Source organism: Lagopus muta, chromosome 11, assembly GCF_023343835.1.
Source record: "Lagopus muta isolate bLagMut1 chromosome 11, bLagMut1 primary, whole genome shotgun sequence".
In the NCBI taxonomy this organism is placed as follows: domain Eukaryota; kingdom Metazoa; phylum Chordata; class Aves; order Galliformes; family Phasianidae; genus Lagopus; species Lagopus muta.
In genome coordinates, this window is record NC_064443.1 from 11,882,522 (window position 1) to 11,899,272 (window position 16,751).

Here is a 16,751-nt window from a genome sequence, read left to right on the forward strand (position 1 = left end):
GACATAGCACAGCAAGTATGATAGTTCAGAGATGATGGTTGTAATGCAATACATCAAAATCTGTCATTTCCTTGCTCATATTATGAACAAACAGTGCTGACTAACACAATCTACAATCTAGTAGGACTAACTCAATCCATTAGGTATAGAATAGTAAAATTACTTTTAAAATCAGTCCTTTTTAAATATTTGAACTGTAAGATTACACTGCAACAAACACAGTCTGCAAACAGGAATAAAATACTAGTTATGACTAATTATGACTGCTTATATGACAGAATTGTGGCAACTCCACAGTCAGGTTAAAACTCTCACTACCTTTTCCTAAATTCCATACTGTAACATTTATAAATTTCATTAAAAACTTACTTTCCGAATAGCTGATGGATTACCAAAAATCCTCCATTTTGCTCCTGGGTTTTTGCCTTGAGCACTGAATATTTCAACAGATGGGCCACCCTATGATAAAATGGTTTAAGGATGCGTAATTGAATCAAATATTCAGCAGAGCATCATCACTGATCAAGAATATAAGGACCGATCCTGCCCCACAACGGTCTGTTACTATGCTCAGTATTACTGGTCAGACAAGTGCATTAATAACAATACATGTATTTACTAGAGGATCTAAAGAGCAAATCTATTGTAAAAATTCTGAGAGGATGCTGGAGATTGGCCACTTATACTTAGATATGCTCTATTTCTACAACTCTCCAAATAGAGATTTAAAACATACTTCTAAATGTTAAAAAATCCCTTGTATATTTCATGTTTTGTCCAATTTCCTAAGAAAACTAATTTAGTCATGCTGGTTCTGTCTACACACGTAAGTATGTCAAAAACATCTCCCTGTAACATTACTAGTAGATACTAAATTCCAGCTTGATTTGATAGAGCAGTTCATAAAACGCATAAAAAATTTCTGGGCTGAATTAAGTGACCTGATAGGAGACAGATGCTAACAGGATCACTGCATACAGATAAAAGCAGCACTTTGCTGCAGCCTTTATTTGGAACTAGAGAAATAATATGGGAAAGAGATTATGGTTACCTCTGCCAGATAAAAACTCCTTACATTGAGCACATGCCCTATTAGACAGCAAACATTCTAACCATGCACATTTAGGGAAACAGGCTATAGCAGCTCTTAGGGAATTATCTGCTTTTTTTCATGTTACAAGTCATAGAAAATATTTTCTGATGGACTCAGACTACGATCAGCATTTGATCAACATTTTTTCAGCAGTGCCTTTGACACAACCAATCTCTACAACTGTCATCTCTCCCTTCTAATTCTTAGCTGCAAGTACTTCCCAATGCTCCTTATGCTCAGCTGCCCAAACAATTGTACAGAAGTCAGTATGAGCAAGAGAGGTGAGCAGTCTTGCCAACAAAATAAATGCTCAAATTATGCTTTCAGGGAACATAAACTCTGCACTGTCTATAGATTTCCATCCTGTATCCCCCTTCCCCCAAGTGGCAGCTAAACCCCAGTGACTAAACTAAGTTCTAAGGAGATTTAAAAAGGCATTCCATAAACAGCATCTTTAATATACATATTTTATATTCATAATGGATGAAAAAATTAAAATATATGATGAATTATTGATGTGAATGTTATCAGACATATTTAAGGACTATCAGCTCAAGCTGTCAGAAAGTTAGAAAAAACTGTTATCTGCCAACTAGTGTATGTCTGTAGCAAATCTTTATAAACAAGTGGAGTTTTGTCCAAAATGTAAACATACACATCTTGGTAATGTTGCAGCCCTTGCAGACCCTGCTTCAGTTAAACTGACTGAAAAGGACACAGAAAACTATCAGACGTGACGTGAGAGAATGCTGAACATAACAAGCACTGATGTGAGGGGCTGACAGAAGTTACTGACAGTGCTGTGATGGATGGCTGGATCTCATGGGTGGTTGGGAGAGTTATGCAAGAAACTGATGGGGCAGTAGGAGGCATCTTTGGGGGAGTACAGTCCTGCAGGGCAGGAATACCAAATAAAGCTGAGACAGACTGCATGACTGATTCAGAAATGCTAGTTTGGGGTATGGACTGGGTGGGAGGAGATGGACCCTCTCTGGCCCATATGGAAAGAAGCAGATAAGAAACTGCTGCTATCTCCATTGGTATCTATTTCAGACCTGATAGCACCAGCAGGTGCCCACTATTTCACAACATTTCTGTAAAAATACTGAACAGTTAAACCAGATAAAACATTTCTGTATCTGGACTTTTCCTCTCCTTGCAAATAAGCCATTTTAATTGAGTTCTCTCAAAGATGAAATGAATGAGGGTACAAAATAAAACTATTTCTGTTTTACCTGATACTGATTTTTGAACATTTTCCAGTTTTCCAGCTTTCACAGCAAAAAAAAACCAACTTCAGGTTTTCTATCAGTAAAGACATGCATTACCCTGCAAATAAAAAAATAAAAACTTTGTACAGGATTTGACATGAAAAAAATCTGAACGCAAAAAACCACAATTACTGTAAAAGATATGAATACTGCTCTTGAATATTTTCCAAGAGAAGAAAATCAACCACATAGGAGGGCTACGGGGCTACCAGAGATAATACTTTTTTATACATTGGCTGCTTAATGCTGCCTTTCCTTACATTCCAAGTTAAAGCACTAATTTTATCATTAGCTGTTATTTTTAACAATGAAGCTTCATGCTTTAAAAATGTGTGAAAATAACCTCTCATACACAGTTTTAAAAACTATTCCTTGATAACCAGTGCTCACTGGAAAACATCAGAACTCCATTAAGAGGGGCTCAACATTTAATACAGGAAAACAGTCATACAGAACAGCTGCAATAGAAACCACTCCATCTAGAGATCTTTGGCAGGGACTTCTTAGGCAAAATGATCTTTCTTCTAAACTCAGCAGTCTCCTTTGAGGATGATTAGTCTACGGCTCAAACTGAGCACTTGTTGGCTATTCTGAGAGCTGCTAATGTCAACAGAGTTAAGGGATGCCAGCAGTTGGAGAATCAGAGTAGAAAGTGAAGGGATTGGTAAGGAAGGCTCCCACTTCTCTATTTGATCATGCTGAGTATCTGCAATTTCACCTGAAGTCAGCAGAAAGTGAAGGGACCCTGAACATAAAAGTCTGTCTTAAGAACAGGAAGAACCACTCACAAGAGGTAACAGGCGCTTTTCCTGTGGAAACAGAATGCTCATCAACACACAGAAAGCAGCATTTCACAGGACGGTGCCTCTAGCTCATTTGATGTAACTTGGTTATGTACCTCACTGCAGCACAGAGTACTTACAGAATTAGTTTCACTTTCTGGAGTTCTTCAGAGCCTGAAATTCTTTTTTAAAGATCAAAACAATGACATGCTGACCAAGAGAATATAAGAATGACTCCTCAAGAACATTTTAGTTACAATGCTGAGCTCTCACAACCAGAAAGTGACAAAATGTTTACAATATTATGAAATGTCAGATAACTGCAAATAGATTAGGAATTCAGCGACTTCGTAATTCAAACAGTTGAGGAATTGGAACAGCATTCTATTTCAGAAAGTGTATCACCGTTCGCTTAGGAAATACGATGAAATCTGTTAATATTAAACAGCATCCTATTTTAACCAGGGGCAATTATTGTAAGTCTTAATGCTAAATGAAATAAAAATGGAAAGAAGAATCAGAAATTAGAAACTTATTTCATGCTGCTGCCAGAAACATCAGTTCATTTTCAACCTTTTGATTAGGAATAAAATGAAATTTAGAAAACACAGAAGTTGTGATGAGCCTATCAAAAACCAGTAAGTATTCTGACTGCGTTACTTTAATACTGTCACCCCACATCCAACAGACAAGTTGCATTATTCTGCTTTTTTACATAATTTTTATCTAAAATTTCCAGATAAAATCTATTTTTTTCCCTTTAACAGTGACTGCATTAAACTAATAGCTCAGAAATGTGAAAGCATTTCTAGAACAAGTATTATTCCTTCTGTATGTACTCATTTTGCATACATATTGTTTGGGAAATCACTATTTACTTTTTTTTTTTTGGCAGTCTTATCTTTGCAGTAACCTACAAGCCTTGGGCAAGGCCAAACTACTCAAAATTCCATTACTCATGTCTTAGTGGGAAGTAATGACACTGAGGAACTAATCTTAGTGACCTACCATTTCAATTCCCTTTGCCAGAGCTAAATGTGAAGGACTGCTGGTGAAGGGAAAGCGGGAAGTCTTGGCCTCCTAGGCTATAGATATTATTGAGTGAAGGAGGTACAAAGGAAGACGCTATTTTTCCTTGGAGCAAATCCTTTACTTTGACTGTTGCTTTAAAACTCAGTTCCAGTTTGGCCAGGCATCATGCATCTAACATAACCCTTATGTATTCTGTGGCTCTGCCATGCCTTATTATACCTCAGGGAAAAACAATATACCAGGATTCCTCACATTTATTTAGGTCTGAGTCACTGTATGAAGTCCTAGGACTGAACAGAACAGCTTGTCTCTGAGAGATTACTACCAATGTTATTGTGGTCAGAAATCTTCTGCTGACTGTAGTCATACTGTATATTTTGGAAGAAATATTAGCATGCATTATGAAGGGGCCGAGTTCCATCCTCCTTAGCACAGCACCTTTCAGGAGGGAAGGCAGGGCAGGAAGCTGCAGCATACGCACGTACTGCTGTATTTAGAATTACACAGAAGATATGGAAAGTAATTCTTTATTTTCTTCACTGTTTTGTCATAATGTGTTTTTCACAGAACCCAATCCACCAACAGCACAGCTTGCAGTTTTGAAAATAGGTGCAAAATTCTTTGTGTGAAGTACAAGGTAGGTGGAAGCCATGTTGATATATTGGGTTCAGTGCTGTACTAATACACTTTGTCTCTCAGCAGTGCTTATTAGCTTTGGCTTGACATCGTGCTAATTCATCTCCACGTTGTATTGAATGGAAATAGTTCTTGGTTGGCTCTGAGCACAAAAGAGTGTGCGTGCACTGGTAAAACACAATGGAGACATGTAAATATCACAGTAAGACCCTTATGCTGATCATTTTTAAGTGGAGAAAACGTGCCTGAACAGAAAAGTTGAGATGATGTGCTTAAGAAAAGGTTGAGAACATGATCAGATAAAGACTTTCAATGGATCACAGAAAGCACAGAAATATATACAAAGAGATAACAGTAAGTGCAAAGTGCAGTGGTAATAAAAATGCAAAAAATCTGTGAGGCAAAGAGCACTTACTGAGGGACTACAAATCTCACAACTAGAAATCTTTAATATTCAAGTCATCAAATAAAGCATATTGCTTAAAATATGGCTTAACATTTTTCACCAAAGCAGTTGTTTTTTGAACGGACACACGTATATGCTAGTTAATTATTAATTTGCAGAATATATTTTGAACAGATTTAGAAAAGCCTCCTAACTCAAATTCAAAATGACATGGCTCTTTGTAACTTCAGCTAAAGGTGAATTAGATCCAAAGTTGGTAAATAGTTGTGTTGCAACAACTCATTTACAGTACAAAGCTGATTACTGCGAATACATCAGGGAAAAGTCAGCTTGCTTTTCATACAGGCACAAAAGACTGCAAGTGAGATATTTTTGATCACATATTACTTGTTAGTTCCCAGTTTCCATGAAATTACTGCAAAAGATTAGAGAATACCTTTGCTATTAAGATTGATAGCTACTAAAAATACTAAGTGAATTACTTATTTACAGTGTAATTAATTACAGTGATAATATTAAAGAGGCGCTTTGATGATGCCTTAAATATGTTGTCTTTTAGTTAAAGAAAACTATGCTTTAGAATATGTTGGAAAACTGATAGTTGCAGTATTTTCCTTTTTTTCATTGTTCCTTCTCCTACTCTTTATAAAGCCTAAACGTGTAAAGAGGGCTTACCTGAAATCCAGAGGGATTATTTTTGAAAAAAGAGGGACTATATGGCATCTTAATATAAGTCCTCTACTTTTTGTGTATTTTTCAAATAAATAGGCTCTTAATGACATCTCTGTAGAATGCTGTGGTTCAGCAGCTCCATATGTTTCTTTCACCGATCATGATTACTTTCTATTACCCTGAACCATGTATGTTTGTTCAATTGGAAATAGGGGCTTTAAATATCAGTCAACAAACGATCAGGAATGTAGTTTATAAAGTTATGTAACAATGAAATATATTTATCTTTGGAAGAACAGATTCCTATCAGGATTTATGTCACGAGGTCTTGATCTGTACACTGACTTTGATAGTTTCACAATGTTTCCCAAACCAAAAGCGAAGCAGCAGCAGTCCAAATGGCCCCAAATCCTTTTTTTTCTTATGAACCACTCAGGATCTGGCAAAAGTTCTAGGGAATCCTTATATATATTTCTTTTTCCTTCTTCCAACACTTTAAACAAACAGTAAGCAGACCTCTGTGTTTCTTTATATTACTGATTGCTGAGTACTGCTGTAACCCCAATGCAGACAGTGAGACAACAGAAAAACCTTCCTAGTCACAGCCAGTCCCTTGACTTCAAAGGGACCACGTGCACAAACATATGACTATTTTTTCTGATCAGTGTCCCAGAATTGAAAAATCTGTGTTTATTTTTCTATTCCAAAGACAAAAGTGTAAGGCAAAGTTAAGGCACACCTACCACTAATCTGCACTGAAAAATGCCCTAAGCCCACTGCTTTTGGCAGGGAACAGTGCTGAGAGCCAGCCCTGCTGATCCACACAGCTCACCATCACGGGCCCAAAGCCAGCGCTGATTTATGGCAGGCTGGGACACACCAGGGAGAGCAGTTCATCACTGCTGAAGGGTTTTAGCATCTTCTAGACAAATGAATTTCACATATTGAATATTTAAAGCTGGGTTTGCAACACGGCAATACATTTTCTCAACACACAAGTTAACATAATAAACGGGGAGAAAGACCATTAATAAACTACAGCAAGACTACCAGCGTCCCTATGCCAGCAGCAAAGCTTTAACGGACCAAGCCCGCACAGCCCCTGGTGCCACAACAGCGCTGACGCCGTGCCGCTCCCCCGCCCCTCCGCCGTCTCGGCCCTCCCACTCCGCCACACCCCCGCTGCCGGGGCCGGGGTCGCTCGGCTCGCGGAGCTCAGCTCCGGCCGGGTCTCACCTGGGCGAGGGCGGCTTGGGAGGGTAGGCCGCTCCTACGAGGGAGGCGGGCGGCTGGGCGGGGATGGGCGCGTTTAAAATGGCGGCGGGCGGGATGCGGCGTTCTCGCTGACTGGGCCGCGGCTGGCGGCCGTTAGCTGCGCGGAGCCGAGCGTTCTTGTTCGTTGCGGGCCGCCCGCAAGGCTTTTTCCCACAAAGCGAATTAAGAACTGGGTAATCATGCAGACTGAGGGCTGGGACGGGCACTGGCGGGGTGACGTTTGTGTCCCTCAGGGTGCGCACGGTGCGTGGCGGCCACGTGAAGCGGTGAAGCAAATGTGACCAAGAAATCTCCTGGCAAAGCTCTTTGGCCACTTAATCTAAAAGACTAACTCGTGGTTTTTTTTGTTTTTGTGGTTTTTTTTTTTTTTGTTTTTTTTTTTTTGAGAAGAATGTGGGAAGCCACATCCCTGCCCCTGTTTTTTAAGAAATTAATTAACTTCTGTTTCTTCAGTTTAAAAGGAGGTAAGGACAGCCCCATTAGTTTTAAGCTTTTGTCAAAAATAAGATTTCTTGATGGCTTCAAAGACCTGTAGGAAGAAGGTGTCAGGAGACCTATTTGATTTAGGATTACAGAACGAGATATTTGTTAAAGAACAGTGCTCCCTGGAATGACTGCTCTTTTGATTACAGTGTTTCCTTGTGGAACTTTGCAGCCTTTTCACAAAAAATAACAGAATGCCTTTTTCTTAAAGTGTGTCTTCAAGTTTCTAGAAGGAATGATTGTTGAGGACTCTGTAACCTGTCACGGTGGGATGAAGGTCACACATGGAATTAAGGTGCCGAGCCACCAGATTGTTGGGCAGTGTCTCAGCCCACCTTCACCCTGTTCACGGAATCACAGAGTGGCTCAGGTTGGTGGGGACCTTAAAGACCACAGAGCTCCAACCCCGTGCTGTGGGCTGGCTGCCCCACCAGCTCAGGCTGCCCGGGGCCCCATGCATAGCTTTGAGCACCTCCAGGGATGGGCACCCACAGCTCTGGGCAGCTGTGCCGCTGCCTCACTGCCTTCTGAGTACAGAATTTCTTCCTAACGTAATCTAAATATCCCCTTTTAGTTTAAAGCCATTCCCACCCCCCTTGTCCTGTCACTGTCTTTCGTTGCTCCTGAGAGGTGCTCTCCTGGCTTTGTCAAGGAATGGGTCAAATCAATTATAAGGTTTTTTTGTTTTGTTTTGTTTTAAAAACTTTCTCAATTTACCTTGGGATTTTCAAAGAAAACACATCCAGTGTAGTTTATCATATGCTGGATTAGACTGCTTAAAGTTCTTGGGTATTGGAGATAAGGAAAACAGTAATGCTAAAAACTGAGCTACAAGTTATTAAATAAAAGCAGCTAATAGAACAAGGACAAAAGAAATATAATAGCAAAAGAAAGGTTAAAACCTTGAGAAGTTCTGTAGACAACAGAGTCTATGTTGTTTGTTTTATGGAAATTGTCCTGAATTTTTTTACACATAACTCTATATCTAAAAAGCCTGAAACCTTTGTGACAGGCATATAGCTGGAGGAGCTGAGAAATTTGAGTTAAAAAACAGGGTTCAGGCTGGAGAGACAGAGGTTGTAAAGATATATGGGGCAGCCAGCTGTGAGTGAAAGCTGTGGGAGCAGCTTCCTGCCAGCTCTGGGCAGTGCTGGGCTGTGCAAGTCCGAAATTCCCTTTGCCAGCTCAGTTCAAATGGAAAAAAAAAAGAAAAGTGTGTGTGTAAATAGATGGATGTTTGCATATATATGTATTAATATATATTTGGTACACCCTATCATCAAAAACTGCAGGTAGTGACTCAGCAAGGAACCTTGTCATTAAACTTAGCCCTTCTATGACCCAGTCCTTGTGTATTCCAGGGTTTAATTTGAAAGTATGTTAATGTGGGAATACTGTGAAACTAATGGTTAGAAAATCAGGATCTTTGTTATATTGACTTCTTTAGAGTCAAATCTTTAGATCATCTTCTGTTGTTGTTTGAGCTTCTGGGTTATGTATTTCTCTTTGACTACGTGTTTTAGGCCTCTGTGCAGAGTGTATCTACTGAAGCCCTGAAAAGGCATGGTGAGTGTTCAGCACGTGGTTGACTAATAATGTGGAGAAAACTGTGAGAGCTCAGATGTGTTTACCTTCAAATGCTACCCTTCAATTTTCTGAGCTGAAACCTGTACACATTACAATGTATTCCAGCGGATAGATTTTTACTGTGTCTTAGAGCAGTGAATTGGAACATACAGACAGTTCTTACTGTAAATGCTCTAAACTCAAGGTGTGGTTAGATCTTCAGTCCTAAATTAAAATACTAAGATGTCAATAGTGTCATGCTGGGAACTGAATTGATTTAATTTTGGACAGTGTTCAACATGCACTAGGTTTTGATGTGTGATATTAAACCCAGCCATTTTTAAAGGACCCCCACTGGCATAACTTGGCTTTGTATCAACAGGAATAATACTGTAATTTCCTTCATCCATTCATGACTTTTCCTTATTGCATACTGTTGCTCACACTTGGAGCAGCCTGCCAGCTGATGTATGCCAGGTGGCATCCCTCCTGTGCAAAGCTCCCTTTCACCTCTAATGACCATTTGCCGGCCTGATCTGTATTCTGTTGTTCTATTACATGCCTTTTTAGACAGAAAGTTCACGTTGTAGGGCAGTCCCTTGTCTTTCTAGTTCATTCTGTAGTCCATATCGCGTTTTGGGAGCTGTATACTAATTAAGGTGAGAAAGAAGACACCGTGGCTTTCTATGAAATTTTCTGTAAATCCTTCTTGCCATTCTTGACTTACAGAGAAGGGTCACACTGTGTGCCCTGTGGCCTGCTTAGCCTTCACTTGGTAACAGCTGCCATGGAGCTGAGGCATGTTTGCCCCAGTGCCAGCCCTATCTTCATTTCCCTTGAGCATTCCTCTCTAGCCAGTAACCTTCCTTATGCGTGTTTGCCAAGATTATGTCATGCAGGGTTATTTACCTGTGTAGTTGCCATTGTATCCACGCTGCGAATCTCTGAAAATATTCAGGGATTCTTCAAGCAGAGTGTACTTGTACTTTTCATTTTATCTACTTTTTGTTTGTACGTTTGTCTTTTGGTACAATTACTGTTAAAAAGTGGAATTCACTAATTAACTATTCTGGCTTTCTCTGAATTTCCAGTACAGAACAATGTAATTTGAGAGAGAGAAATATATGTGATCTCTCCATTGGCCTGTGGGTTTTAGAAATGTGGAGTAATGCCTTCAGTTCAGAAAACAACAATTTGGAGAAGCCAGTTTTTGGTTACGCTCCAAGTGAGAACCAGTTCACAACCTATTTTCCTAAATCCCACAAATCAACAGAAATCCGTATTTGAGGTCTGGGAAAAGTTATGAAAAGCAAGCTGGATTACTTTCTGTTGAGACTCACAAGATCAAACTTTCACCAGTTTTTGCTCCCCTCTCTACAGCCTTGATGTTCAGGTTCAGAAGCTTGAGATGCAGCTGCATGGAGCTGGGAAAGCTGTGGAGCTGTTCGTCCTGCGTGCCTCTTTTCTTTACAGCACAATGGATGGTGCTGAGATGACATCAAAGGCTTTGGTATCCCACTTTCACCAGACTAATCCTGTTCACGAAGAATACAAAAAGTTGCGTTTGTTCTGTGAAATAAATGTGCTGCACCACTCCAGAAAGCATTGAGTACTCAGGAACTAATACCTGAAATTGGAAAATAGACTACTGATGTTGTGCCAGGCTTTATAAGAATCCACCCCATGCGATCAGTTGGCCAAATTTCACTTCAGAGCAGGCTTTTAAAGCATGAAAATCATGAAGGTGTATTTAATAAGATTACCAACCTAGTTAGCCAGGGCTCTTGGATGCATGGAGGCGGTTAGCATAGGGCTTGAAAGAGTTGATTTGTTCCTCTTTTTTTGCTTTTTTTGGGTTTTGTATGGGGGCAACTGGAATCTGTTTACTAATGAAAAAGAAAAAAAAAAAAGATTACACCTGAAAAAAAGCAGTACATTTCTTTAAACTCAAAGAACCATCAGCTTTGTGCAGCGTGTGTGCTAATGACCTCCATTCCTTCAGAGCAATTCATTAGTTACACAGCAGCAGTGAAGGCGTACGGGAAAACTGACAACGTGCCGTGTTTTGCTGTAATATTGAAGCAATTTGTGTTTGTTCGGCAGTTCTATTACAGTGAAAGAACTCTTTTCACTTGCTAAGATGCTTTACAACAGTTACAGTCTTCAAACACCCCAAATTGTGCTGGTAATGGCTATTTGTTTCAACTTTACAGTGTAGAAGGAGACTTTGTCTAATATCTTCTATATTTTGTTCACGCTTCTTTGATTCGAAGAGTTCTTCAAACAGCCTCTGGATGACCAATAGAAACTTCAAATAGCCTCTTTTCTTTGTCCAGTGAAGCCATTACATTAGAAACTATTGATTTTTATAATACAATTAAGTTGTCAGTGATTTCTTAAGAAATCATTTTACGTTTTCTGTTATGCACTCAGCACGTTGTCTGTTGTAGGTCAGACTGTAGTGTTCTCAGTTTGGAATGAAGCAGTCTTCTTGCTGTTCTCAGAATGAAACCATCTCCTCACCAGTCTTAGTACTGCAGAGGATTTCACCTCTGAAATGAACAAATGACCTTTGTCTGTTTGATCATGATGGGTATATACAATAAAATTTTGAAGCGCTGTAATTTGCTGCTATTGGGACATTCTTCAGACATATAGTTTGTCTTGCCTTAGTTTTAGTGACTTACACAGACAAGAATAAAAACTGCAATTTCACAAAAAGCTTCATGATTCAGGGTCAAAATAGACAGCTATCTGAGCTCAGAGGAATTTCTTCATCTCTTCATCACACGGATTTTACAACGAAGGAGGATGCCATAGGGTATGTATGCTGGAGTAGCACGATGCATTAGAAGGGAAGATGCTGGTTGTGATGGGTCAAAATGACCTATCTGTTCTGACATTTCCAGTATTCTTTTTCAGTGCCTTTATTTGTCCCGATTACTTGTTTTGTGGTTTTTTTTCCTTTTTTTTTTTTTCTTCTTTTTTTGGTCTTCGTTCCATTTTTATTTTTACTGGCAAGATAGAAAAAGAAGTCAATATGTAGTTTGACATTGCTCATCCAACTTGTCAGATTTTTGTTTAGTGTTTTGATAGTGTGGTTTCACATATTTCTTGTTCACATTGTCACGGTATAGGGTTTTTCACAGTATGCACCACATATAAATGTCTCTGCTGTGGTATCTCTTAAATTAATCTTTTTGAATTAGTGCAGGGTTTTGAAGCAATGCAAGTACTTTTAAATGAAACTCTCTGTATGATTGCAATTCAGATAAACATAAAAACTCTAATACAGATTTTGAGAACTGAAGGTATTGCAATTTTCACTGACTTCCTTGGGGTTGAAGCACTGGCTGCCACACAGCATTCTCTGTTTTGCCTTTGTGGAATTGTTTTGCGAACAGAACAGCATCAAAACCTCAGGTTTCCTGGAGGTTTTCTGCCCTTGGTTCCTCTAGTCAGTTTCTTCTGTCTCTTTGCGACTCCCTTAAAACAACCACCCCGCTTTTCTTTTTTTCCTATATTTTCGTATTCCCACATCTCCTGTCTCTTATCCCACATCTCAGCCATTCTTTTTGCTTTCTGAAAACTCCACTCACTGCGGAGCTCCCGGATGTCCTAAAGTCTCACTCAGCAGCCAGTCAGGGAAGGACGTGCTGTGGTTTGCCCAGTGCAGATGTGCTGGGTGGACAGCCAGGAGGTAACAGGGCCCACAAGAGGCCTGTACACCAGGGGCACCACGGTGTCTGAGACTGTGTTCATGGGCTCGATTCTTCATGAATATCATCAGCTTGGGAATAGACCTCACTTTAGCACGTCCTTCCCCTGACTGAACTTTTTGTTCTTGGATCTTACTGCTAAATATCTCATTTTCTGACAAAGACAGAATATACTGCACCTTGAATTTAAAGATGGGAGATTCTCTGCCCCTGGGTGGTTGCTGTGATAAATAGGGTTACTCGGGTCCAAGTGATGATGGAATTTGGTTTAGCTCAGCAGTGGCAAACATTGGAACTGATGTCAGATTTGCTACTAATAGGAATTTGGGTTGGCAGCCATGAAGGTGAACTTCACTGGATAAAAAATATGGCACCTGGCATTTTTGCTTTCAGCAACTTGTCTTTTTGGCCACTGCTCTGTGCTGATTTAATAGAATACATTTAGGAAAAATCCACAGGGACATTTTTTATAAGATAACTCATTTTCTATATAACAAAATGCAATTGAACTCCTCTAGTTGGACTGTAGTAGTGTGTGTGATTTGGCATGAATTAGGGAAATTAGAGATAATGCTCATCAGAAAGAAGTTGTGGAGTGAGTAAAGAAGGATGTAAATATCTTAGAACTGCAGGAAATGCTAGAAAGTCTACATTACAAATTTAAGAGCTAGGCTTGTAACTAATCTTGTTCAGTATTTTTTAAGTCTTGACAAGATGTACATTCATAAAATATGCAGATGTTGGAACTCTGAATGTGAGCAGCCTGTTCGGTTAGGCAGAAGTATATAAAGCTTGTATAAAGAAGTATATTGAGGCTTGGAGTAGTCTAAATCAGATGAAATTCACTGTTACTCTGTGCAAGGTTACACACTTGGAAACTGCTAAGTTTCAAGCTCGTGTATTGGAAATGACTGAGGAGGAAAAAGAAGCGCGAAGCTAAAGAGCAACGTTGTCAAAAGGACAAATGAGTCTAAACCAATCATGAATACACTTCAAATTTGGAAACTAGAACATTTCTAGTCATGAATGAAATTCTGAAACAGCTTTCCAGTAAGAGATGTGGTGGCAAAAATAATCATAATTATTTATAAGATGAAGATAAGTAAAAGGATTATTAAGAAGTGGTGGCTTGAATGAGCAGCAGTTGTCTCCAGGAGATGCTCTCCTTTTTTCTTAGGAGTAAAAGTCTTAAAACAATTCAGTGTCTTGCAGATTGTCTCTCTCCTTTTCTCAGAGGTAATATGCTAATACCTAATCTTTTATAACTACAAAAAAAAATATTAAACCATATATAAATCTCTTTATTAAAGATATTAAAGATGCCTGACAATACCTAAAAGATTTACCTAAAGATGCTGAGCTGTGCTTATCCCTGAAACCTTACATTATCTTCTACTGCTAATTCTTTATATAACTGACATTAGCTTAACAACTTCCTTTACAAAGACATCCCGCTACATGCAGTGATGGTTTGTATCTGTTTGCTCTCAGGAGGAGTTGGGGTATTTGGGAGTAACTGGTTAATGCATTCACAGGGTTTTTTGTAGTGTGTGCCATCACTGCAGAGACTGGAAATGCTTTGCATCTGTTGACACCAGGATGCCAGTGAGCAGAGATCACAGTGGGGAGAAAAGAACTAACCAGTACAAAATGCTTCTTTGCTCTTGTATCCTTTAAAACATTCTTTCTATGCTTCATTTCCATGCATAGAGCTAGATCCTCATTTGTGGCTGTGCATGAAGGTGGCATAAAGGCTGTTTTTTACGCCAAGTGCCCTGAAGCCGTTCAATTTCGGCTGCAATTCCCTCAGAAAACTCCCCCCTTCTGATTTGTGCCTGCAGAGGCTGTTCTGACAGCTCAGGACTGCAGTGCATTCAGAGTGTGCTGGAAACGTCCCGTTTCCTGGGGTAATGTAAAATCAGTGAGGAAGGCTGCTTGCCAGTGCCTGATTAACAGGCTTTGGGGCTGCTTGAGCCATTACAGTAGTGGATAGCATCTGGCATACAAAGCAGGATCAGGCTCAGGCTCAAAGGCCATGAGAATGGGTTTTCTGGATGTCGCATTGAGTGACTGAGAGGAGAACGAGGCCTTTCTGTCTTCTGTAGCTTTGGTCTGAGATGCTGCAGATCGTGTCAGCATTCTCTGAGGAGCATTCTGGGGAAACAGTCTGAGGATCAGTCAACAAAGTCAATTGCTTTTCAGGCTATATTTTGAATGGTTATGCAGGGCCATTGGCACTGAGCTGAATCAGGAAAGGTAAAAAAAAAAAAACAAGAGGAATTTTGCATTGGATGTCCCTGCCCTTCCTGCTCTGATCTCTGTACACTGGCACTCCAACCAGGACTGACACAAGGCATTTTTGTTCCATTGTTTTCAGCCCATAGCTGTGATATCCATTGCATCACATCTGTTACACACTCTTCCTGATCCACTCAGTTCATCCTCCAGATAAATATCTGGCATGTTTTGTTTTTCTTCATTACTTTATTTTTGTTCAGAAAATTACGTTCAGGATATCTACCTTTGCATTGTTTAAGTCACTGGTAATTAAGCTTTTCCACAAGTTTATGCATTGCTTTGCTTTTCTGGTGAATATTAAATGTTCCGTGGGTTCAGCCACCCTCATAACAAGATTGTGCATCTGCCCAGATCACTGAGTAATCTTATTCAGCAAGTGGAATGTGCTAAGGACCTTATTTTGACACCGTCCTAAACAGTAGCACAACTTAGAACCATCAGGTGCCAGGATGTGTAATCAAGATTTTTTTTTTAAACTTAAAATCTTAACGCTTAATTGTTTTTGGTACAGAACAATAATTAGAATAATAGGTAATTGGATGAAAATTCTGTTGTTCTTACAGTGACATATGGTAAAATCATGAGGCTGATTCACATAGAAATGCTTGGAGTGCAGTAGCAGTTGTTCTCTAGTTTCTGTCTGGCAGGTGACCATAGCATAACAATTCTCATCCTATATGACACTAAGGAAACAGGCTTCAGCAGTTTCAGAAAGAAGCTGAGGATCTAAACTGGCAGCAGAAGTAAAGCACTGCCCACCCCGTGCCCTTGAAAGTGTTGGTGTAGGTGAATTCTAGAAAACTCGGTAACAAAAGAGCATAATGCTGATATTAGTGCTCCTGTGTACCTCAGGAGCTGCCCATCTGATCACTCCTATGCTACCCCTGTGGTCTGCCCTAGCTGACCCAGTCTGTGGTCCATCACCTCCCCAGTGCGCAGTGAGAGGGTCCTTTCCCCTCTGCACTATAGCAGAAGGAGGACTCCAATTAAATATGGATTTGGGGGGTTCTGCCCATATTGTGGTTCAGTAACTCCTAATTTGCTCAGTGTCGATTTCCCAAATTCTGCTCTCAGCAATGCTTATAAGTCACACCACTGCTTCAGTGAGAGCCTCAACATTTCTCCAAGAGATGATATCATAATTCTGTTAATGATTTGTAACTGTTTTCTAGAGTTTGTAAGAATTCACCTGCTTCCTACTTGTACAGGAAAACAATTTTGTTTTCCCCAAAAAGTAAAATTACAGCTTATTTTCTAAGTATTGTCTCAAATTTTAAAACTTACATTGCAAAAGTAGCGGGTGGATGCAGTGAAAATATTTTACTTTTTTAAAATCCATATTCAACTTCTATGGCATTGTTGCCATCGCTAGTTTTCCAGATGTATGCTGATGATTTGCAGATGCCTCAGTTGCCGTGGCTGCTACGTCTGACTGGTATCACTTCATGAATTATGCATTTTATGTAGTGGTGATGTATTAATTTCACACCAGACTCTGTAAAGATACTGTATTTACAG

The 16,751-nt window shown here is 39.7% G+C and overlaps 1 protein-coding gene across 4 annotated transcripts in view; it reads right to left on the bottom strand.

The window, feature by feature from the left end:
• The window catches only part of CFAP20DC (CFAP20 domain containing), a 62,973-nt gene extending 55,744 nt beyond the window's left edge, over nt 1–7,229 (bottom strand). For 2 of the 4 annotated variants that reach the window (XM_048957894.1, XM_048957897.1), the window contains exons 1-3: nt 7,129–7,229; nt 2,329–2,422; nt 370–459 (exon numbers count right to left, since the gene is read on the bottom strand). In XM_048957894.1, the coding sequence (XP_048813851.1) occupies nt 370–459; nt 2,329–2,349 (111 nt within the window). In that variant the 5' untranslated portion in view covers nt 2,350–2,422; nt 7,129–7,229. Of the gene's footprint in view, nt 1–369; nt 460–2,328; nt 2,423–3,286; nt 3,416–6,978; nt 7,028–7,128 lie in introns of those variants that run through there. The other 2 variants (XM_048957896.1, XM_048957895.1) reach the window with 2 other exon arrangements.
• Nucleotides 7,230–16,751: the final 9,522 nt, after the last annotated feature.